Raw genomic sequence first — 23,598 nt, forward strand, 5'->3', positions numbered from 1 at the left:
GTGATGGAATAGTGCCTAGAAACTGCTTAGCTCAACTAATGTCTCACAAAGCAGCAAAAAGGAAACCACAGACTAATTATGTGGTTCAATTAAGGTCACACACAGAGAGAGGAAAAGCCTGTCCAAGGGAAACAATCCTGTTTAACAATAGAAATAAATTAAGGATAAAAATAGACATACATCTCAGAGAATGATGTCCTGGAAGTGGAGTGATCTATGTGCTGCAAAACTCGCTTAGAACTATACTCTCCTCATATAATAGTAAGAACATAAAGACACTCTTGCCAGCCAAGTCTACCTTTTGCCCTACCAGTTTGCCTTGATTTTTTTCTGTACACATATTTACTACATACAGTACATACATTGTCCATGTGTATGTATATATATATATATATATATACTTATACACACACACGTGTGTGTGTGTGTGTGTGTGTGTGTGTGTGTGTGTGTGTGTGAAGGAGTCAACTGATTATCTTTTTATATCACTGAGATTTCTGTAAGTATTTTAAATAAGATTTATGTGACAGAGCCTTATTGCCAGTTGTTCTTGGGTGTCACTGGGAGGTGGCAATCAAGATCAACGTTATATTTTGAGATTCTCCCGCTCAAGCTATGACACCAGAAGGCCCGAGAGAGGAGCATGGAACAGCAGTGGTAACCTGGTGGGATAGGACTAGGAAGGATATGAAGTCTGATTCATGCTTCCTTCTGTAGCACATGCTGCCTACTGGTGAAGCTGCCGCCTTTAATCCTAAGTCACCAGCACAAAAATGGACATAGGAAAGGCACGAAGACCGCACATTCGGGCCTCACATGCTTTGCTCCACCCCTCTGGCCCATCTTTCAGTTTGAAGACTGTAGTGGAATTGAGGCAGGAATGATTCCTTCTACCCCAGAGCCTTTTGGCTCTTTCCAAGAATCTGTCCTTATGCAATGGACATAAAAGGTCTGAGATGAGTATTCAATAGGTGGGAACAGACACTGGCAAACCCACCTGAAAATGAGGGAAACAGATCTAGAAATCAGGCCCAGGCTTAGTGTTAGAGATTTTTTTTTAAAGTTATTGGGGTGGGGTGGGGTGGGGGTGGAGAGGTTGCTCAGCTGTTGACAACACTTCCTGTTCTTCCAGGAGGCCTGTGTTCAGCTCCCAGCACCCACATTTGGCAGCTCCCAGCCAGACTCACACAGAAACAGGTAGACAGACAGACAGATGAGAGAGGGACAGAGGGAGGGAGGGAGGGAGAGAGAGAGAGAGAGAGAGAGAGAGAGAGAGAGAGAGAGAGAGAGAGAGAGAGAAGAGAAGAGAAGAGGAGAGGAGAGGAGAGGAGAGGAGAGGAGAGAGATCTTAAGAAAAATGTTTTCTAAAAGAAAAACCCAAGGACTTTAGTATGAAGAAATTCTGCCTCTTTTTTTCTTTTTTTTTCTTTCTTTTTTAACAGAAAGGGTCTCATATAGCTTAGCTGATCTCAAACTCAGGCAGCCAAAGTTGACCTTGAATTTTAGATTCTCCTGCCTCCATGTGCTGGGATTCCAGGCCTGTGCCGCTGTCATGTCAGGTTTTCTGTGTGCTGGGGCTTGAGTCCAGAGTTTCTCAAACGTGAGGGATACAACCCACCAACTGAACCACATCCCCGCCCCCCCACCCCCAGTTTTTTAAAGTTTACTTAGAGTTTTCAAAATATTAGCCTGAGAAACAAAGACCATCCCATCTAAAAGGATGCCCTTGCATGTGTGGAAAGATACCCTCACCCCTGGCATATGCGTTTGTGTCCACAGAGAGGTCCTGACCTCGGCCCAGGACTGACCCAACAGTACCTGAAAGTACCTTCCGCTCTGTCAGTTGCTACACCTAGTCCAGTGATGGGCTGCTGTGGGAAAACTCACAGAAAAACACCTTCTCTCCAATGCCCGCCTTTTAGAAATGCACCTGGGGAGACTGGGGTGGCGGAGGCAGAAGGGACAGGGATGGATGGAACACTCAGACTGGGCCAGGCAGCCTGATAATCTCACTTAGCTTCCAGCTTGATCTTCCGAAAGTCCACCCCAGGCTTGTGTCATCAGTTAGCCCAGGCCCTTTCCACCCTAGGCTTGTGTCATCAGTTAGCCCAGACCCTTTCCACCCCAGGCTTGTGTCATCAGTTAGCCCAGACCCTTTCCACCCCAGGCTTGTGTCATCAGTTAGCCCAGGCCCTTTCCACCCCAGGCTTGTGTCATCAGTTAGCCCAGACCCTTTCCGGTGAGCATGCAGGATTGCTGCCTGCCAGCGTGTGCCTGCCCATCCTCCTTAACGGTAAATCACATTGCTAGGGGACAATTAATGGCACCTGGAAACTAGGCTAGCTGGATTGGAGTTCGAAAATGGGCTTTTAACACTGCCTTTCGTGGCATCCTGGTAAATGGGTGTTGTCAGAGTCTGAATTTACTCTGTTATTTACTTAGTCCATAGGGCTTGGCACACTTTTTTTTTTTCCTAGATGGGAGAGTTTACACATTGAGTCCTCTCCAGCAGTGTGAAATGTACAGTCATTAGCCTTTGTGACATCTGGCCTCAAGGGGGAGCTCTTGGCCTATCCTTAGCCGTGCAGTGACCTGATTAATTGGAGAGACTGAAGCATCTATAAATCTCTCCTTAGAAGAATCTCTCTGATGTGACCTCCTGCTAATTTTTTTATTGCTTAGACTAATCTGGGTCATCTTGACTAAAGCAATAGAATACCTGTGAAAAATTAAATGTTGTGGTAGCATCTAAAGGACATCAAGCTACTAATTAAGGGTGGAGCTGTAATTATTTTCACTATTAAAAAATTAGAAAAAATGAGTCCATAAAGATGAGAGGGTTAGGGCCTCTTCAGGGTTGAAAATTACCTAGGTTTTATTACTAAGAGATAAAAACAATTGGTCACCATGGGTTAGGGGCTCTGGAAGTGGACGTAGGGGAGTATCCCTCCAATCACAGGAGGCGTGTGAATCATTGCTAGTAATAAGGTCATTTTCTGGGAGATCAAGAGATCAGGAGCTAGTTCACTTTTATAGGTTAACTGGATAAACCTGGGGAAGGGTATGATCAAAGTGGATGTGTGAATGTGTGCGAAAACCTATAAAAGAATAAATAAACATTTTAAAAGAACTCGTTAAATGGAGTAACCCTGATGAACACATGGTGGCGACCGTGAGAATATGCAGATGGGAGCAGAGGAGGAGCTTCCTGGCTTGCTATACAGGATGAAAGGCTTATAGTAGACAGGTGCTATGCCAACTCCCAGCCTTTCTTTATGATAGTTGGGCTTTGCCCTTCCCTTTCAAAGGCCGCTCTCTGTGGACCCCTAAAGTGTGAGCAGCTGGTTGTGGTTGTGTGATGGCCTGAGGAGGAGGGGCTCTAGGACAGTGTGTTCTCTTAGGCTAGTGCACCCTCTGGAGCCAGTTACCAGGACGATGTGGAACCAAAGACGTGCAAATGTGAACATTGGACTCTAAGTCTCAATATGATTCCGTTTACTCATTATAAATGTGTGTATGTTTCATTATAACGTCTGTCTGTTTTAATGCCTTGGCTTTCAGTGTTGAAAATGCCACGGTGACATATCACTTGCAGTTTGGAGTTCCAGCTGAAGATGATGGCTTCATAAAGCACATGTTGAGTGAAGAGTTGGTCCTTGGCATTATGCGCCAGAATTTCCATGACAAGAACTTATCTGGTTGTGAGCGTCTCGGGCTTGACCCAGAATCTCTCTTGCTCTACGGTAAGTAGAGAAGGCCAAGAAGGAGGAACCAGAGTGATGGATAAGTGAACGATGGAGTGGGGCAGATGACGGCTTGGTTTGGCAGTGTTGGTGCCTTGTATTGTGTCAGATTGTTTATGTATTCACTCTCCCACAAACAACCCTCTTTCTCTAGAGCTTAAAGCCTGAAAGCAGACAGAGTAGTAAGAAAATACTGTGGGGAAACAACAACAACAACAACAACAACAACAAAAACATGGCAACTGAGAACCCCACTGCTTAACAGTAGGCTCCATCCATGCAGTATCCTCCAAGCCCTCCACCCAGGCCAGCCACCTCCCACCATGTTCCTCGTCAGTTTCTCCTGAAGGTGGTCTGAGGTGCTAGCACTTTAGAGCTATTGTCACAGTCAGATTACAAAGAAGGGTCAAATGTCAAAATGCCCTCATTATCCAAAAGGTTACACCAACATCTTTATCACCAGTCATACCAAAACAAGTGAGCATCCAATAAACCTCATTTGCCTTTCGAAGAGTATTCAGCACACATGCACATCTACACATATGGGTGTATGCATTTGTGCCTGCATACAAAGAGTAAAGTTTTTCTGTTCAAAACTGATGGCGATTCCAATTTGACCTAAGATTATACATACTCAGACTCCGTGAAACCAGATGTAAACCAAATGTTCCAAATCATCTCGGCTTTTGAAAACTAGTGACTGTCCTAGTTTCACTTCTGTTGCTGTGATAAAACACAATTTCAGGCTCCAGTTCATCACTGCAGGGAACTCAGGGTGGCAGGAACTTGAAGTTTCTAGTCATATCGCAACCACCGTCAAGAACCAGAGGGAAATGAATGCCCTTGTGCTTCATGCTCAGCTATTTTTCTCTACTCTCGGCACAGCCCGGAGCTGCTGACTGGGGAATGGTGCTGCACATCAATTAAGGCAGTTAACGCACTCCCTCTAGACACGCCCACAGGCCAACCTGATCGAGGCAATCCCTCATTGAGATGATTTACCCCAGGTAACTCTAGTTTGGGTCAGGCTGACAATTCCGACACTAAGCAGGCAGTTGACTTTGGTTTGCCTGTTTTCTTTCTAGAATGAAGTGGTGGAGAGTTGGTCGGTGGTCAGAAAGCAGTGCTCTGCTGACGTCAGACCGAAGACAATTCGGAACCGTACATCTAGCGGTCGCCTGAGGGAGGGGACTGTCACTCAACAGACATGAAGTCTGGCTCCACATCCAGAAGGGCAGTTCACGAGCACTGTCCCAGGAGCTAGATGAGGTCTGGGGTGGATCAAAGATCCCATAACGTGGGATTCCCGCTGCTTTGGAGGCACCGGCTGCTTCCTCTAGCACATGGATGCTTTTTCCTGTGCTGCAAAGCTAAGTACCTGGCTATGCTTTAGGCGGCTTCTGTCCGGCCTATGCTAATAAGGCAAAAGTAGAGTCAGGTGGTCAGAGGACGAAGGGAGAACTGACCAGTTGTTCACCGAAGCCCTCTCCCCACTCACAGTTGTATTTGATGCACTTCTCTAGCCAGGGTGGGAGGCGGGGGAAGGCAGTCCAATACCTCAGGAGAGTAGCTCTTCATCTATTCCTGCCAGCTATACTGTACGTGGGTATATGGTACCCACTGAGCTCAGTCAGGCATATTACTGAGTGTTACATATAGAAATAGGAGCCATGTGTCTTCACTGTTTTTTCATCTCATTTTTCCCGAGATGATTCCATGTCTTTAAAAAAACATATTTCTGTGAGCTTTGAACATACTGTGATTCTTTAAGATTGTCATCCATAGGGGTTGTTAATGCTTCACTTTCTGCTACTGATACCACCCGCTGGCCCCGAGTTGCCTGGTGTCACCAGCCTTCCCGTGGGACACTGTTTCCTGAGGTGTTGCTTAGGTGTCTTACTGCAGCTGATTGCTAAGCAGACAGCCCTTTTCAAACTGTCCAAAGAGGCGTGCCTTGTCCCTAGGAGGCCCAGGAGGACGTTAGTGACTGTATCAGTCACCTGTGGGTATAGACGGCCTGTCATGAGGAAACAGAATATTTATGTTGTCTGAGATATTGCCTTCCTGGAATTTTCCTGGGAGGGAGAGTTTCATTGTTGTATAATGAGAAGTTCCTCACCTGATACCTCAGATAGATTAGCTGTGGATGTAGGTCACTGTGGAAGGCATGTGTGTGTGTGTGTGTGTGTGTGTGTGTGTGTGTGTGTGTGTAGTATTGGCTTGACTTGAGCCTCTTACTGACACAGGGTTCTAAACAATGTGTACTTGTTTTTCTTATTTAACTACTATATACTATAGTAATAATAATTGCTGTATCGTAATTTATTGTTTCATTTTTCAGCATAGTTTCTTAAACTACTGAAACAGGTGGATTTTTGTTCTATTGCTTTTTTTTAACATGTTAAACATGAACCTCAGCATGCCTGTACTTTTTCTAACATAATAAGGAATTTTAATATGTGATATAAAAACATTTATAATAAATTATTTTCTGCAATTGTGTGGCTTTCTCATCGGCCTCTCAGGTCGTCCCTCCCTAAGGCCATGTTTTAGGTAGGCATTTTCTGCAGAAAATAGGAACAGCAGTGACAGTGTGCATGGAAGAAGAGTCCTCTTCTACGTGAATAAGATGAAGGCAGGTTGGACCAGGTCGGGCTGGGATTGGCCCTGTCCTCTTCTTGGTTTCCAGGGCGGGGCGAGTGGGAGGAGTCTATCCCTTCAGTCTTTCCCTGCAGTCCTTCTTAGGCAGAGCTTTACAGTATCAACCTGCAATGTTCCTTCCACACTGGGCTCATAGGGAGTGGGACTGTTTGGAGAGGTGGTATGATGTCCTTGTCATGACGGACTGAAACAATGAATCAAAATAAATCTTTCTCCTATGATGTTGCTTCTTGGGTGGGGCTGGAAGGATAGGTCTGTTCCTGTGTGGGGATCGGGTTTTGGTTCCCTTCTCTTTCGACAAATACTAATATTTAAATATCTTATTTTTGATTTAGACAACTTGAATGTTGAGAAGAATTTCCAAGGTTTGACTTTTGGGTACAATACATTATGTGTAACTTAGAGCGTACTGAGATGTTTGGCAAAAATAATTCCATGTACATATACACTGTTTTGTTATAGAAGACAAGTTTTGTGGTCACCACACATCTTCATGACAGAAATACTCATCATAATGGCTCATTATAAGGTTTCAACACATATCTGTGAAATAACTGAAGGATTTAGGATTAAAAGCTGTTGTTTTCAGGAAGTCATTCAGCTATGGATGAAGCACTGTCCTGTTTTCAGTAAAATTTCTAGTCGTGTGTCCAACTCTTTTTAGATTTGCAATTCAACTTTCTCCTATATATTTTTTATCTTTAAAAATTTTTTATTTGTTTAATTTTATTTATGTGCTTGTGCTGGAGTGTATGTGTATGCACCACCTGTGTGCAGGAGTCTGAGGAGATCAGATGAAGGCATCAGATCTCCTGGCACTGGAGTAATCGGTAGTCGTGAGGGCCATGGTGGTGCTGGGACTGACCCTGGGTCCTCTGCAAGAGCAGCAAGCACTTTCAGTCACTCAGCCATCTCTCTACCACCTGTAAATTGTTTTTATCTTATCTTTTTCTTTTAGTCATGTGTTTTCATGCATGCATAGACAACACCAGTGAAGAAGACACTAAAAGAAGTTGCTAGTGTTAACAGGAAACAGCAGAGAAAAAAATAGCCAGGTTTAACTGTAAACAATATAGATAAACCATGGGCGGGGGGGAGGGGGGAAAGAGGGGTGGGGAGGGTGGGGGGTGGGGGGGTGGGGGGGTGATCAGAGAAGAGAGTGGTCAGTGCAGTCTACTTGGAGAAGACTGTGTGAGAAGTAGACTCAAGCTGACCCTACTACTGGGGAAATAGGAATAAACAGAGTTTTCCTTGCCCATTTGTCTTTTTGTTTTATTTTTCAGGACCAGGTTTCTCTGTGTAAAAGTCCAGAGTAAGAGGCCTAGAACTCACTGTATAGACTAGGCTGCCCTCGAACTCACAGAGATCTGCCTGCCTCTGCCTCTTGAGTGCTGGAATTAAAGGTGTGAGCCAACACCCAGCTTGCCCATGTGTCTCTTATAATAAAGTTAACACGGTCTATGTTTGTTTCTTTGCTGAACTGGGGGCTGAACCTAGGACCTCCTGTATGCCAGACAAGCATTGTACCACTGAACCATTTCCCCAGCTCCTCTTCTTTTTAGATGTAGATTCTTGACATGACCTCTGCATCTATTCAAAGTGTGAGTAATGCAAAGACAATGGGAGCCGAGCCGTGGCCCAGTCTTCCCTTCTCTCTCATTATCACAGCAGCTGTACAACACTGTTGCTTCTCTCCTTATACTCTACATACTTAAATGCCTTTTCTGTGTTTGTTGACATAAATCCTCAACATCAGAGGGCAGCTCTGCATTTTAGAGCTGTAAGCCAAAGCCGAGAGAGAGAAAGAGAGAGAGAGAGAGAGAGAGAGAGAGAGAGAGAGAGAGAGAGAGAGAGAGAGAGGGAGAGACAGACAGACAGACAGACAGAGAGACACAGAGACACAGAGACACAGAGAGAGACAGAGACAGAGAGCTAGGGATGCTCTACTGCCCCACAGTTTGTGGAAGACAAAGCTCAGCCCACTGGGTAATGGCCCATGCTGACAGATGCCCTGAGGGCATACTTATATCAGTCTTGGTTGCCATCAGAATCTGCAAGGAGCAGAAGCAACAGGGGGAAGGGATAGGTTGAGAGACGTAGCCATCAGACTGTAGAAAACTAATGAAAATGACCCTGAGGCATTTCTTGAAAAAGAGCCTCTAGGAAAATAGAATGGATTTATAATTTATAATTTATAAATTGATCCATTTAATAGTGGGCAGAACCAATATATCAGATTAAGCCAAACTTGTGAACTTCAGAGGCTAGGGTCAGAAAAATGTCAGCCATGTGCAACAAGAGAGCGCCTCTTCCTGTGTAGGCTCCTCTGGTGACCTGGAAATGCAACTGTTCTCCCCAGGAGCTCCCCAGAAGCATCCTGTTCCCCATGCCTAGCATCCTAGTGTTCTCTTCTTCCCTGGGGGGCTGATGGCCCCAGCCCACCAAGGCAAGAGAGGCAGAAAAAGAAGACACAGGGCTTGGAAGGCTGTAAGCCTGACAGAAATAAAACACTCCGGGAACCACTTCAGGAGCTGGTTCAACTTTACTCAGGGAGAACAAACACTTTCTAGCCCTTGGGGAGCAGGTTGGGGGCTCCCAGGATAGGCATTCATAATTGATTGGAACCAGGTACTTTAAGGATGCTTGTTTTGCGTTTGGCAGCATACTCTTATCATATGAATGGGAACACAGTGCTGAATTATCTCATAGGTGCAGGGAGGGGAGAGCTAGCAGGGAGCTGAGTCAAGGGACATATATCAAATGTGGCTATGTCTAGAGACACTCTCCAGATGGAGTCAGGCAGAGCGCCTGAGGCCCTGCTGGGAAGAGGGAGTCCTACACCTAATACTGAGCTCAGAATGGCCATCTGGACCCAAGGAGGATTGCAACCCCAAATAACAGAGTCCTTCCAACCCCATCCTGTCCCCACCCCTATGTCCTTCCATCTGCTGCCTCATGCCTTCCATTGTGTGCCTCCTCAGGTCCTCCACCTGGAGATACTCCGAGCTGGTCCTCAGGCTGGTGTAAGCACATCAGCATTTGAACTTGTCAGTGGTTCTCGTTCCTGCCTTATCTTTGTCCCTTTCCGATTTCTTTCTTCTGTTTTAAAGACGGAATTTATTCAAAGAATAGGAGTTTATTTATAGGCGCTAATATGAGTGTGAGCGGAAACCACAAAGCCTGCCGTGGCTTGCACTGTGGACCTCTCCACTCTGTCTGTGTGCTCCTTGGAGCCCTGTACAGGGGAGGGACATTTCTCATTGTATTTATGACTTGAAAGAGTAAAGTAGAAACTCGGCCTCAGTTTCTTTCTCAAGAACCAGGATTCTTTACGTGAGGCGCTGCACTACTAACTTCCTGGAACAGCATGTGAGCATGTACACACACACACACACACACACACACACACACACACACACACACACACACACACACACACAGGTCCATGCTGGTGTGTATTTTCTGCAAGACTTTGCAGCTTCATCAGACATCTTGAAATGTGTGGAAAAGGGGATCAGTATCAGCCTGTGGGTTGCCACATTAGTGAACATGTTCTTTTTTTTTTTTTTTTGAGAATTAATAACATATAGACAATAAAATCCCTCCACTCCCTATTTTCCCTTTGACTCTTTTCATATCTTAACAACATGCCCACATCCCAACTTCATGCCTGCCTTTCTCTCTCTTTCTCCCTCTCTCTCTCTGTGTCTCTCTCTGTCTCTCTGTCTCTGTCTCTGTCTCTGTCTCTGTCTGTCTCTGTCTCTGTCTCTGTCTCTCTCTCTCTCTCTCTCTCTCTCTCTCTCTCTCTCTCTCTCTCTCTCTCTCTCTCTCTCCCCTCTCAACTCACTAAGTCCAGTTAGAGCTGTCCTTATGTGCATGTGTGTGGGGGCATCCACTGAAGCATGGGGAACCTACCAGATAACATATCTACCTAAAAGAATGACCTCTGACCCCATCCTGCAACTATTTACTACCAATAGCTCCTCAGTAAGCATGGCACCGAACAACAGCCACCCCATCTGTACCAGAGGGCGAAGTTCAAGCACAGTGGGAACATTTGGACACAAAATGTTACTTGCTATAAAGTTGGCAATATTTTATATATTATATGTTTTCTCTTCACTGTGACAAAATACTTGTGACAAGGCTTACTTTGACCCAGAGTCTCAGGGGACGCAGTCTATTATGGCAGGACAGCATGGTGGTTGAAGCAACCCAGTCTGTGGTGGTGGGAGCTTGTGACAAGGACATTCACACCCTAGCAGATTAGGAAGCAGATGGTTTCAGCCAGAACTAGAGCAGATAGCACCGAGGAATTCCCTGTCTCCCTCAGAGAGTCACATCTGCTAGCTAGGTTAGATGCCAAAGGTTTCCCATCCTCCCTGAGCCATCACCAGCAGGGGGCCAAGTGCTTAAGCATTTCACTTTCAAACCTCAACAGTATGCTGAGTTCAGTTTGTAGAACTTTTTTCTCAGATTTTTTTTCTTTTTATTTATTGGCACTTTTTTTTTTTGTGATCGACATATAATATACGCAATGTAGTTGATTTAAAATTTAAATTTCATTTATTGTTTGTGGGTTGTTTGTGTATGTGTGGAGGTCAGAGGACAACATTTGGAAATCAGTTCTCACCTTGCACTGTGGGGTCCTGGGATCATATCCAGCCTGCCAGGTTTGCCCCGGAAGCACTTCATTCACCGGGCTATCTCACTTGCACTCATAGCAGATGTTTTGAAATAGCCCCGGTGGGCCTTCAGTCTAGAAACAAGGCTGTTGTACAATCCTTTAATTTTTTCCATATAAACATGTTTCTTTATCTAAGCATTTAGGCTTAATGAGGCTGTGATAAAAAAACAACAACAACAACGACATTTGCTCTTGGGGAACAGCTAAGGCTGTACAGTAGGAGGTGCAAACAGAAATGGCTTATTGTATTGTACTGAGGATATTTCCACTGCCTGTGTGCCACAGAGGTCTAGTGTCCCTGTAAAGAGTTCTAGTATCTGATGGCTGTCTGGCTGGAGGGATGTTCGGGGCTCTAGCGTACTTGCTGCATCAGCGTGCTTTTCTCTGCATGCTGTAACAGACTTCTGTTTCTCTCTGTTTACTATCGTTTCTCCTCAGGGTCTATGGAAGACAATATAATGATGAGGTTGGTTTCTGTTTGTTTGTTGTTTTTTAAATCAACTTGACCCAGACTAGCGTTATCTGGCAAAAGAGACCCTCCATTTAGGAATTGACTCCATTGTATTGGCCTGTGGGCATGTCTGTGGGGCATTGTCTCGACTGATGTTTGGTGTGGGAGGGCCCAGATGACTGCAATACCACGATCAGATGATCCTGGGCTGTATAAGAAAGCAAACTAAGTGAGCCGCGGAGAGTAAGTACCATTTCTTCACGGTCTTCATTTCAGTTCCTGTCTCAAGCTCCTGCCCTGGTGGCCTATGATCGGGTCATGTAAGCTGTTACATAAAGCCTTTCTTCCTCCATCAGCTTTTGGTCAGTGTTTGATTACAGTAGCTGAACACAAACCAGAAGAGATGAGCATACATCAGATGTCACCTTCCACTGTATGGATGCACTAGACCGAGCCTCCAAGTAAGCAGGTCAGACTCAGAGGGAGAAAGGAAACTGAGATTTGAATCAGCGTCTGGTCCACGTTGTTTCCCACAAGCCATGTGTTAACATCTTGCTCGGCATTTTCCACCTCCATGGACATGTCCTTTGAACCCGAGTCACTTCTGGCCAAAGACTAAAGTTAGGCTTCTATGTGAAAGGTGTCTGCAGAAGGCGGCAGTTCGTGGAGACCAGGGCACTGAGATCTCCTCAGCTCTTTAGCTGCAGGTGATCGACTGGCTTATGGCTCGGCAAACTCACCAGAGCACCTCAAGCCACTGAATTTACTCTCAATGGGCACTTGGCCTGTTTTGTTTTGTATCATTATTTTATTATTTGATTTATGTATTTTTGTGTGTATATGCCTTGTACATACTAGGCAAGGACCCTACTGCTGAACTACCTTCCTAATGCCTTGGGACACTTTAAGTACAAAGTTACCCAGCTTTGAGAACAAAACAGTAAATACATAGTGTATCCCAAGCTCATCTCAACAAACATCTTGCCATTTTAGCATCCCTAAAATTAGGACAGTGGCCATGAGGTAAATAAAATAACATCTAGAGGATGCAGGTGTGAATGTAGAAATAGTCTAATTTGCTAGTAATTGTTTTCATCTTGCTCATCTCGTTTGTGGTTAAGTATTTTCCTGCCATTTATTTCATTGGTATCTACTCCTAATGAGTAGTGTCAATAAACAAATGCAGCCCCCTTAAGTTTATCTCAAACCGTGATTGTTTAGGGCAGAGGTCAGCAAAATTATTGTCCAGAATAGATTAGACTACAGATATCTTCAGCTTTGTAAAGCCTCTGGCCTGTGTCACAAATCAACTTTACCACGCTTGAGCAATCATAGGTAGTAAGTAGACAAATCAGTGTGGCTGTGTTTCAGTAAACCTTTGTCTACAAAAACAGGTGGTGGGCCAGATGGCCAGTCAGGAGGTTATGCATAGTTGACTAACTTAGGATAGGACACAATTCCAGAAATTCTAAAGAAAAATGATGGAAAATAAAGAGTCAAGCCATAGAGATATGCTCACCGAGCCAGGGGTGTGTGTTATTTCTTCCATGCAGACATTTCACAGATGTTGGATGATTTATGGAGAAATTTATTGTGTATATATACATACACACACATGTATGTATGTATATGTATATAATTACATAGTAGGAGCACTGACTTGGAAGCCAGAATAACGTTTTGCCACTAATGCCAATAACGTACCATTGGGCAACCAATTTCCTCTCAGTCAAAAAGAAGCTAGTGGGATTAAAGGCTCTCCAGAAACTTTTCTACTCTGTCAGTTTTTGGTACTGTGGGGGATCCTACTGAGATTTGTGTCAAGGGGTTTGAGCTGTCTCTCAGTGAGAGATCACTTGCCTAGCATGGATGAGGTTCTGGGGATGGTTTCTTTTGCCATAGGAGAAAGACAATCATGAGGAGAAATTCAAAGTTTAAAAACATAGTTTAAAATTACATTAACAATGATACAGGAGATTCTCAAGGCATGGGGGCCGTGAGTAGAGGACACGGAGTAGAGCACATGTCTTCAGCTCACGGAGTAAAAAGTATATTGCAAGTTCCCATAGCAAATGGCGCCAAGCAAGAACTTCACAGTGATGAGGGAATTCCCTTTGGGGACATGTAACATGATGAGTAAGCATCCAACTGGCTGGAGAGGACAGTTGTGGGGCTAGTTCATAAGAACTTCGTGAGAAGAGCAGAGCCTTTTGTGGTACAACCAGGTGTAGATGCTGAGAGGCCTTCCTCCCACAGACTATTTTTAACACCACTTAGAAGCAAAGGTGGTCAGTTTTTTTTTCCAATGCAATGTTCAAGACAATTGACTCATTTTTGAAGGTTGCCTATTGTCAGACTCTAAGAAGCTTTGTGGTTTGCTGAGTCTGCCCTACCAAGGTCCTCTAGAAGAAATAAAGGATCTTTGGGCTTAGTGACTGTTTCAACCAGACCGCTACTTTCAAGTCAGTGCTTAACAAGCTGGAGCCTAGGTAGATCACTGTCGATGAGGGAAGTGAGTCTCAAAAGGGGCCGCAGGTGGCCGTGGATGTGGAGGGACATGTGAGGAGAATCTGCTGGGCACAAGAAGTTCATATTCATCTTCTGCGGGAGGGAGAGGCTGAGGGGGAGAGGGAAAGTGGATAACCGAATACTCAGTCTCTGTTCCTCTTGTGGATGCCCTGGGTCTCTCAGCCTTGCTGGAGATGTTCTCGTAGAGCCCGTCGGCTGGGTGGCCTGGTGGTCTTGACCCGACTGCTTTGTGATGGACAAGGATGTAGCATAGCTCCTCCGTGTAGGTCTCATTGGCATTGTCCTGAGGGTCAGAAAGGTCAGGGGGGAGACATCCTAAAGATATGGCCACTTCCCATGACGTTTATGCTTCATAAACGATGCAGACCCAATGGGGGAGGGGGAAGTCTGCCTTCCTGTCTCCACATCTTTCTCCATTTCTTGGCCATCTTTCCTAAATGGCTGTAGGAGCATTCCAGACACTAGACTAGAAGATGGGGTGGTTCCTGTCACCCAAGGCATCTTACTGTGTCCCTCTCTAACATGTTCCAGAGTGACCCTTGACCATGGTCTTAGAACACTGGATGGGCTTAGGTAACATTTAACTACACAGCACGAGATTATTGTTATTATTGGAGACAGGGCCCCAGGTGTCCCATTCAGTAAGTAGCAGAGGATGACTTTGAGCTTCTGTTCCTCTTACTTTTAGGGTATGAGAACCATGGGAGTATGTGTGTCACCACATCCAGTTTATGCTGTGCTTGGGACCAAACCCAGGGTTTCCAGCATGCTACATAAGTGCTCTCTATAAGCTGAATTACATCCACAGGCTCCACATTACTGATTATCGTGTTATTAAGGATGTGAGGGTGAGACTGGGATTTGAATGTTGGCTCTGGCATCTTTCAGCTGCCTGGCCTTGGAGGCTGTAGCTTAATCTTTCATAGTCTGCTTCTATGAAGCAAGAAGAAAGAGTACGACAGTAATACAATAATCTGGGTGGTTGTCACAGTTACAGGAGATGTTCGATAAACATGGCCTGCCATCAACAGAGTGCACAGCAAATGCTAGTTCCCTCCAATAAGTTATGTGACAGAAGTGCTGCTGATGCCCCCGCCAGGCTCTGCAAATGGCTTTGGGTTCCTGCCCTGGCATTTACAGTGTTTCTTCCATGCTGGGATCAGAAGGGCTCTTATTACCTGAATGGGAGATGAAGTCATCCCTTCATCTGCAGGGGAAAAAAAACATTCAATGAATCATAGGCTAGAAGGGGACCCCAGAGGGCGGGGCTGGGGTATACGCAGCCAGACAGCCATGGGACTGCTGGGGTAGTCTACAGAAGTCTGTAGTGGACCCTGAAGAGTCATAGGACAGCCTAAACAATCCACAGCAGAGCCTGTTCTGGCTGCTATGGGCCAGTGGAGAAAGATACCTTTTGTGCAACTTTGGGTAGCAAACTACATCCCTTCTCTTCTCTCTTTCCTTATGTGATACCCACTATGTACCTACTTGGTAAAATGCACTAGGGGGGCAGACATACCAGAAACGAGTGTTCTCAAGGAAGAGAACACACAAGGAAGCACAGGAGACCCACAGAGAAGGTAGGAGGGTGGTAGCGTAAGGGCTGGTGCCCAAGGAAAGTTATCAGAATGAGGAGTTTGGATGCTGAACATTTATGTTTCTGCTGAAGCAAGACAGTGGCTCTAGGCAAGTGCAGAGGCACACTTCCCATGCCTATCATCCAACCAGGATAAACAGAAAGAAAGGAAGTAGAGCTGTCCACAGATGGTACCACACAACTCATGGTTTATATTTCTCCCGAAAAATCTCTATACATTTTATGGCCATGCAGGATTTTACTAATTCTCATTAGAAGAAAACTCTGTATTATGGCACTGGTGGCCTTATTTCATCATGTTTTATTATGACAGAAATTGGGATTTGTTGGGACCCATTGTTCCTGGGGTGAAACAGCTCAGGCTGGGAGGACTAGAGGCTGCACTATATACCTGAGAGCTGGTTGCTGAGACTCAGTGCATGGGTGAGCTACACTCTTCACTTTACAGCCAGTGAGGGAAAAATGAAATCCCTCCAGTTTTCTTCCAAAATGCCGTGGTCTGTCCTTACTCCCCTACTCCCACCCCCACTTCCTCATTCTCTCTCTTGTATGTGCTTTCATTCCAACCAGTCCTCAAGTCTTGTTTCTTTAATGTTCACACTGATCTGTCCCAACAGCCTGGCAAGAGCTCTATTGGCATCAGTTCTTGGCAGGGGTTGATACTGTTTCTTCTCTGCTTATGCCATTGTGCTGGATGATCCCCTCAATGTAAATCTGGTCATCCCTGCCTCTTTTGGAAAACTTCCCCATAATTCCCTGTGGCTCTTAAGGTAAAGACCAAACTATTCAGCTGCCCCTCTGTGTCCTAGCTGGCATATTTGTTCTTCTTTGTTCCTTCAGTGTCCAGATCAGGCACTGACTGAGGAATATGGAGATCAATAAATCACTCCCTGTTTCAATGAGTCCACAATCTAATGGAAACAAACATGGGATTGGATACATTGCAGCAGTACATGTAGGTTTATATTAGGGATATTTTCACCGGGCCTTGGGGAGCACAGAGGAAGGACATTTTAGAAATGTAAGTGCATCAAAAGTGAAAATGATGGGGAGCTGGTGACTTACCTTGCTTTGGGGGCTCTTGCCTGGCTTTAAGTGTGCTTGTGGTTTTCCTGTAAGAAAGAAATATAGACGGGTTGTTTCAATATACCGAAGCTCTTAAAACAGTATACTATGAAACTTCAGTTTCAATCTTCGGTAGACACTATGGTTTTTATAGTACCTCTTTCAACATATAGGAATGAAAGAATAAGAAAGAGGGAAATATATGATGATGTCAAGTAAAAATATATTCCTTTCCCCCTCTTCCTGTGTCTATTTTTAAATCTGAAACATATCTATGTGGTGTTAAGAGGTTAAATTTTTGGAGAATATCTCATCAGAATATCTCTGACACAAACTTCCATTTTGATTTATATCATGCAAATGGAGAAGCAGGAAATTTTTAATCCCAAGCTTAACCTGTCACCACCCAGGCAAAAAGCCATTTTCTATTAAAGTACACTGCACAGAAGATCCCCTGGAAATATGATGGGAGCCCTTTGTTTTCTAGGGGGCAAAGACACAATTGTTATTAGGACAGCCACAGGTCTGGCATGCTAGGTTCAGTTAATATCATTATCAATCAATTTATGGTGGTTAGCTATTTTTTATCAATCTTTTCACTCCCAAGAATGTCTCAGTTTGGATGATAACTATCACTTGGACGATATATTCTCCATGCAGAGGGCAGAACTGTGTGCTTCTATATAAGGGAGTTGCAATGTGAAACTCACAGTAGTAATGGGCAGTTTCATTCTTACTTCTGAGGCTTGCCCATGTACAAAGAAGGTACCACCCAGGAGACAATTATTCTTCATTCTCACCACACTCCAGGGGTTATTTCCGTGATTGATTCCCGAGGATCATATCTGGGCTTGCTACCAGGCACGGGTGTAGCCACAAAGAGGAAGGAAGGAGCTCCCTTACAAGTCCCATATTGGAAGCACAGCTAGGGAATTAACTCCTTGTAGCAACACCTCACTTACCAAGGAAGACAGGGACAGCCTTCATTGATGTGACAACTCCAGCACCTGAAATATCTGAGAGACATGAGGAGAAGTCAGTGAGGCCAGTTTCTGCAGTTTTGTTGGGGGTGACTTGTTCCCCTCTGCTGTTTCTGTCCTTATCTCTTAGGTGAATTAGACACAGGGCTATGACACCACCGATTTCTAATTTGGGAAAAATCTTTCTGTATGATTCTCTCGAAGGAAACAAGAAGTTTTAAAACTCAAAATTCCAGTGATTTACTTGACAACTTGTGATGGAGTTATCTCCAAAAATCAACCAACCAACCAACCAACCAATCAAGGTACAAGTGTGTAGACATTTGAGAGAGTATTTTGTTTGGGTCAGGTAGTATCTCCATTGTCGGTGACTCCTGCTTCACTGCACTCTCTTTAATCTCTCCTACCTACACTCCACATTTAGGATGATGTCTGCTTATCTGTGTTTCTGAACTGGACACATGGCTGATAACCTACAGGGTTCACCATAAAAGCCCCTTTTAATGCACTACAAATATCGTACCAGTCATATTATATAAAGCCATTTGGAAAATACCATTCAAAAACATGTACGCTGTGAACTTCCCAAGTAGTTTCCCCAGAAGAGGCAGACTAGGAAGGGCTGGCTATTACCCCATGGCCATGGCTAGGATTACCAGTTTGCTTGAACATTTTTGATGGCTTCTAGGTTCTATGTGTTATCAGAGACTTTGGGGCTGTGGGTTATGGGCACAGCTTTCTCTTCTTTCGGTCACCCTTAATGTCCTTTGTGCCCTGTAAATCATTTGCTTTCATCTTCTGCTTCTGTTGTTTAAAGACATCATAAGGAAACTTCTGAGTCTGACCAACACCAAAAAGGTAGGCTCCTTAAGGGAATACAGAAGTGAGATGAGAAGGAAAAGTAGAGTTCTGAGGTACTGGATCCGTATTTCTAAACATTTTGAGCCAGTTTCTTAATTTATAAGATGAGGATATATATACTACTTATTTCATGAAGTTCTAAGGATCATACAAAAGCAATGATGGGCAAAAGTGATTTGTAAGGTGTCCTTTCATACACTTCTTTGCAATGCATTCTTGCATTTTAATGTGTATATTTTGCCTTGGGGTGAGTTACACACTGACCGCAGCATGTAAAAGACAGCTATGGAAAATGACATCTAAAATTGTGCCTCCAAGTGAACTAGCCCTGGAGTTGCCTCAGAAAGGGCAGTAGTACATGAAAAGTGACCATGAGTTAGAGAGGCATTGTAGGGATATCGGCAACCAGAGGTGCCTGTCTTCATAAGGCCTCTGTCCTCGTCTATGATTTCTCTCAACTACATCATTATTGTCACCTTTTTCTCTCTTTTCTATCATGTGATGTATGTACTTTAATAGGTGGCCAATGACACTCCGCAAAATACATGATTCTCAACTTGCATTGAAAAAATGGAGCCTTGTGTGAGAAGGATCTTTGAGTGCCTGTCTCTAAGGAAGACTTGGCTTTGTGGCTTGTTTTTAGGTCCTCTCTCCAAAGTACCTCCTGGAACACTGAGAAAATTGCTGCAAACTCTGTAGGTCACAGAACAAGAGGCTTTGACATAATTTGGAATTCGTAGGCCTGAGGCACTGGTGCATTGCGAGATTCTTTCCTTAGTTGTTCCCTAAGACTGGGTACTTGAAAGGACACCCAGGAAGGATACATGGATCTGTGTTAGAGACATGGCACCTGTATGCACACATAAACACCTCTCTACGAGCCTTTCAAGACATGGGGAAATTACAGTTAGCTAAGAAACAGGAACTTGGTCAAATATGGGGCACCAGAGTTCTTGTGAAAGTCAGACCCCATTTTCCACTCAATTGTGGAGAATGTCCTGTCCATTGGCTAGATCTGTGTAGGGGTTTGAAATTTACTGCAGATATTGTCATTGGCTGGTGCCATAGTTTGAGCAGGACCCCATGGGGAGGCCTGGTGGTACTCAGAGGAAGGATAGCAGGCTACCAAGAAGAGACTTGATTGAGCATATACAGGGGAAAGAGGTCCCCCTCAGTCACAGTCATAGGGGAGGGGAGTAAAGGGAAAATGGGAGGGAGGGAGGAATGGGAGGATACAAGGGATGGGATAACAATTGAGATGTAATATGAAAAAATTAATAAAATATATTCAAAAATAAATTTTAAAAGAAAAAAAAAGAAACAGGAACTTAATATGACAAAGCTAAGGCAGAGATTTGAGCACAAAGGTACTTTATTCCACAAACAAAGAAACAACAGAATTTCAGGTCTTTAGTTCAAGGCCTACCATAGACTTATGTATCTGATTTCCCATTGAAAAGGAAGCACAAGGCTCTTAGACTAGCAGCATGCCTCCGGTCCAATGTAGGGACATCTTGTCTTTCCTACTGTTTTCACACTTACTACCATTATGGCTGGCCCTAGGCCTCAGCTGTGGGAACAGTGTAGGCTCACCCCTCACAGACTCTTTCTTCCAGGGGAGTTGGGTAGCAAATGCTCTCACCTGCGTGTCCTCCGCTTGGCATTTTGGAGTCTCAGATTCCAAGGTGTTTCCTGCATGTCCAGCTGCCACCTAAGACTGAAATATCAGAAATGGGCCAAGTGCTCCCTTCCATAATCCCCATTGTAGTTTTATGTTTTTTCCAACTTTTTTGTTTCTTTTGTTTATGCACAATCATGACTACCTTAGCATTTCCCTCACTGCCCCGCCATCTATTCAAATTCCCTTCTGAAGCACAGGACATCATCACTAGTTTCAAATCTAGCATCTCTGTCACTGTGAGGAACAGCCCACACCTATGATCCTTAAAAAATCCCAGAGAATCCTCATCGCAAGCGTGAAAATGCCACCATGCAGAGAACAGCCTGGGCCTCTCTGTTTATTCTCTTTTCACTGCGGTTCCAGGGGCTGAACCCAAGCAATAGGGTACTGTGAGTCACCATCTTTCACAGAAATCCAGAGGAGAAGGATAGATAGAAAGGGAAGGAAAGAATTAAATTAAAGAGAATAAATTCATTCACTGTTTGGACTGGATTTCTGTTTAACTCCCCCCCCCCCCCCCCACCAATTTGCTGGGAGTTGAGAGTATGAAGAAACAAAATAAAATTGTCAATATTTCTTAGTATGCGCCAGTCTCTTTACGTGTTATATTTCATTCAGGTTCAGAACAAGTCCATTGGTTAATATTATTGTCCCATTATTTATTAACCAGGAAACTGGGGACAAAATTTAGGCAACTTATTTGAGGATCTACAACCAAGAAGGGGGAAAAACTTGGGTTTTCTTTTGGGAAAACACTTTTCTCTAAGACTCTGGGCTCTTCCTGTAAGAGAGAGGTGGTTTTTAGCTTGTGATCTGTAGAGACGTAGTAAGGTTGTGCCACAGGGACAGCAGAGATGCTAACAGATGTCGGCTCATGGAAGACCACGGCTTAAATTAGCACAGGTATGGAATTCTGAGGCCACTAGGCAATTATGTAGAGATACAATAGTATCTGAACTATGTACTGACTATATAGGACTCAATGTAAACTCATAAACAGGGCGCGTGCACACACACACACACACACACACACACACACACACACACAAATGAGTGTGTGAGTTGGTAAGGAAAGATTGCTAAGTGTGAATTCAGTGAGAGACACCTAAGGGATTTCTGAAGTGAATTCAAGCATCTTTAAAATGTAATGAACACAGAATTATAAAAAAACTTAATTATAAATTGAAAATTATTATTTTTGCAATACGTATGGGGAAAACCCATTAAAAAATACAGACAGCTTTTTACATCAGAAGCAAAATATACTAAACTTCAAACAAAAATTAATGGAAGGCATTACTGGCTCTTTGTAGGTAAAGAAATGCAAATGGCTTATGGATATAGGAGTTAAAATAAAGACTACGGGAATAATGCTGTAACTGTAAGTATGGCTACCAGCTCATCTCATCTTCTTCCACCTGTATTTCTATACTTTTCATCTCTCTTGTGATTGATACGCATCAGTGTTACAACACTTAACTGCACAGCAATCTTCTGAGACACGGAAGTGTACGACATGTTCCATCCTTCACTGGGTTTCCTCATCTGTCCCATAGCTGCATTTTGATTTCCCTCTCCTCAGGAAGGCTTCCAATAATCTGTGTGGTACTTATTGGGTACCCACTGTGTGGCAGAAGCCAGAGATTCACAAAGCGATGAGCAGAAAATAAGAAGCGACCCGTACTTTTGAGGTATCCACAGTGAGACATAATGACAGCCACTCAGAATCTCCCAGAAGGCTATTAGAAGGTGGAGGAGGGGTTGCAGGAGTTCAAGGAAAATGCTCAGGTAATGCTGGCTCTCAGGAAAGGGCACAGATACTCCCAAGCCTCCTTTGGGTAAGAGGCATTTTACACAATATTTTCTCTGTTCCCCTTTCTATGCTATTGGAAACCAAGGCAGCAAGCACTACTCTGTAAGAACCCCTGCCCGCTTACTCTCTATAAACCATCTCACTTTAAACTATAGTTCCCTTAATTTGGGTAATAACTTTTTTTTTTACTTGTGTTTGCTTTGGTCAAATGAAAATGACACTATGAAAACTGAGAATAGCCGCCCCTTAACGGACCCTTCTCTGTCAGTGACTATGCCGCCACCATCCACACTTGGAGCATCTGGGTAGAATTACACTATTATTTCCATTTCAAAGGAGGAGACCAAAGTCCAGGAATAGGAAAGCACGGCCTCTCCTTAGTCAACTGACCGCTCCTTACCTTGCTTTTAAACGTACTAACTGAAGCCCCATGGTGGCAGGAAGTTACTATTTATTTTTAAGTTTATAGAGGATCCCCGAAAGGATGAGTGCTCATGAGCTTATGCGGGAACACCAAGAGACCAGGAGAGCATCCCTTGTCCCAGCCCAGGGCAGTTTTTCATTTCTTAGATGGACATAGCCCTTCTTTAATGAGCTCTTTCTGAATTCCAGCCATTCTCCTCCTGCTGGGATTCAGGGCAGAAGCCAAAACCTCTAAGAATGTTACATGGTGTGTGGCTCAGGAGTCACTAAATTCTTGTCACACTCCTTTCCCATTCCCTTTACCCTGAGAGCAACACTCCCCGTTTTCTCTCTCACCACTGGGTCAGGCCCCTGGTCTCCAGAGAAAAGTGAACTCACCCGGTTGTTCCCTGCAGACAGTTCCCCATCTGGCTTCTCAGCACCTTCCCTCTGTCTGTTCCCACTTCCTTCTCACCGGTCGGTTTTGCAACTTGCTCTCTAACTGGCAGTTTGCAACTCAAAGTAGGGTTAGAGCAGCCCTGGCCACCTGTGCAGAGAGAGCCAAAAGGAGGAGGGGCCTGCAGGAGGAGGGACAGCGCTGGGGATAGCATGAGAGGCACATGCATATCGAATGTCCCGAAAGGGCAAAATCTTGATGCACTGGGCTATTAACCAAGCTCGAAACCACTGGTCAGGAAGAGCTTTAGCCACCCTAGAGAACTCCAGGCTTGTCGTTTCAGAGGGACCATGGGAGATTTCCTATGGCAGACACCTACATCTATTAAATCACTGGTTGAGGAAAGTCAAATGGGGTGGGAGAGACCTTTGTTTAGAAGCAAGTAAACAAGCAAATAAACAAAAGCAACAACAAACCCAGCAAACAAAACCGAACAAGAGCAACAAAACCAGAATCAAGCCACAGTCTACCTAAAAATATGTCGCCTTTCAAAATTTACTCACAATGGCACATGCTGAAGTAACTGCAGGAACCAGGAAAGTTGAAAGGGACCATTTCTGGGTAAAGGTGGGGGAGCAGTAGTAAGGGGAATAGTAGGGTGCAAGTGACTTGACGTGGGAAATGGGGAGAATGGGAGCACTCTAATTAGTGGTGTGTGTGTGTGTGTGTGT

General features: G+C 44.4%; 2 protein-coding genes across 3 annotated transcripts in view; one reads left to right on the forward strand and one right to left on the reverse strand.

Annotated features, from left to right (window-relative positions):
* Positions 1 to 4,966, forward strand: part of LOC311609480 (TPA-induced transmembrane protein homolog) — a 29,700-nt gene extending 24,734 nt beyond the window's left edge. The window contains exons 5-6 of the mRNA XM_084802601.1: positions 3,562 to 3,743; positions 4,829 to 4,966. Coding sequence (XP_084658727.1) covers positions 3,562 to 3,743; positions 4,829 to 4,833 — 187 coding nt within the window. The 3' untranslated portion in view covers positions 4,834 to 4,966. The remainder of the gene's footprint in view (positions 1 to 3,561; positions 3,744 to 4,828) is intronic.
* Positions 4,967 to 13,468: 8,502 nt separating this feature from the next.
* GCSAM (germinal center associated signaling and motility) lies at positions 13,469 to 22,973 on the reverse strand. 2 transcript variants are annotated; one of them, XM_084800802.1, is made up of 6 exons: positions 22,870 to 22,973; positions 20,217 to 20,291; positions 17,696 to 17,749; positions 16,734 to 16,780; positions 15,250 to 15,278; positions 13,469 to 14,354 (listed from the first exon to the last, which is right to left on the reverse strand). In XM_084800802.1, exons 1-6 carry the CDS (start codon positions 22,896 to 22,898, stop codon positions 14,037 to 14,039), a joined length of 552 nt encoding a protein of 183 aa, XP_084656928.1. In that variant the 5' UTR covers positions 22,899 to 22,973; the 3' UTR covers positions 13,469 to 14,036. The 2 variants fall into 2 exon arrangements, with proteins under 2 accessions (XP_084656928.1, XP_084656929.1); XM_084800803.1 differs by having other exon boundaries at positions 20,217 to 20,285; positions 22,870 to 22,971.
* Positions 22,974 to 23,598: the final 625 nt, after the last annotated feature.

The sequence above is a fragment of the Acomys minous genome (assembly GCF_964271855.1).
Source record: "Acomys minous genome assembly, chromosome: 11".
Taxonomy (NCBI): Eukaryota; Metazoa; Chordata; class Mammalia; order Rodentia; family Muridae; genus Acomys; species Acomys minous.

Bases quoted from the DNA above. Each gene is read 5' to 3' on its own strand.
- GCSAM (XM_084800802.1), bottom strand. From the start codon at position 22,898: ATGGGGAACTGTCTGCAGGGAACAACCGG. The intron at 16,781-17,695 runs GTAAGTGAGGTG...TCTTTCTTACAG, and splicing joins GGCTGTCCCTGTCTTCCTTG to GAAAACCACAAGCACACTTA. The intron at 15,279-16,733 runs GTAAGTCACCAG...TTTCCCCTGCAG, and splicing joins GCAAGAGCCCCCAAAGCAAG to ATGAAGGGATGACTTCATCT.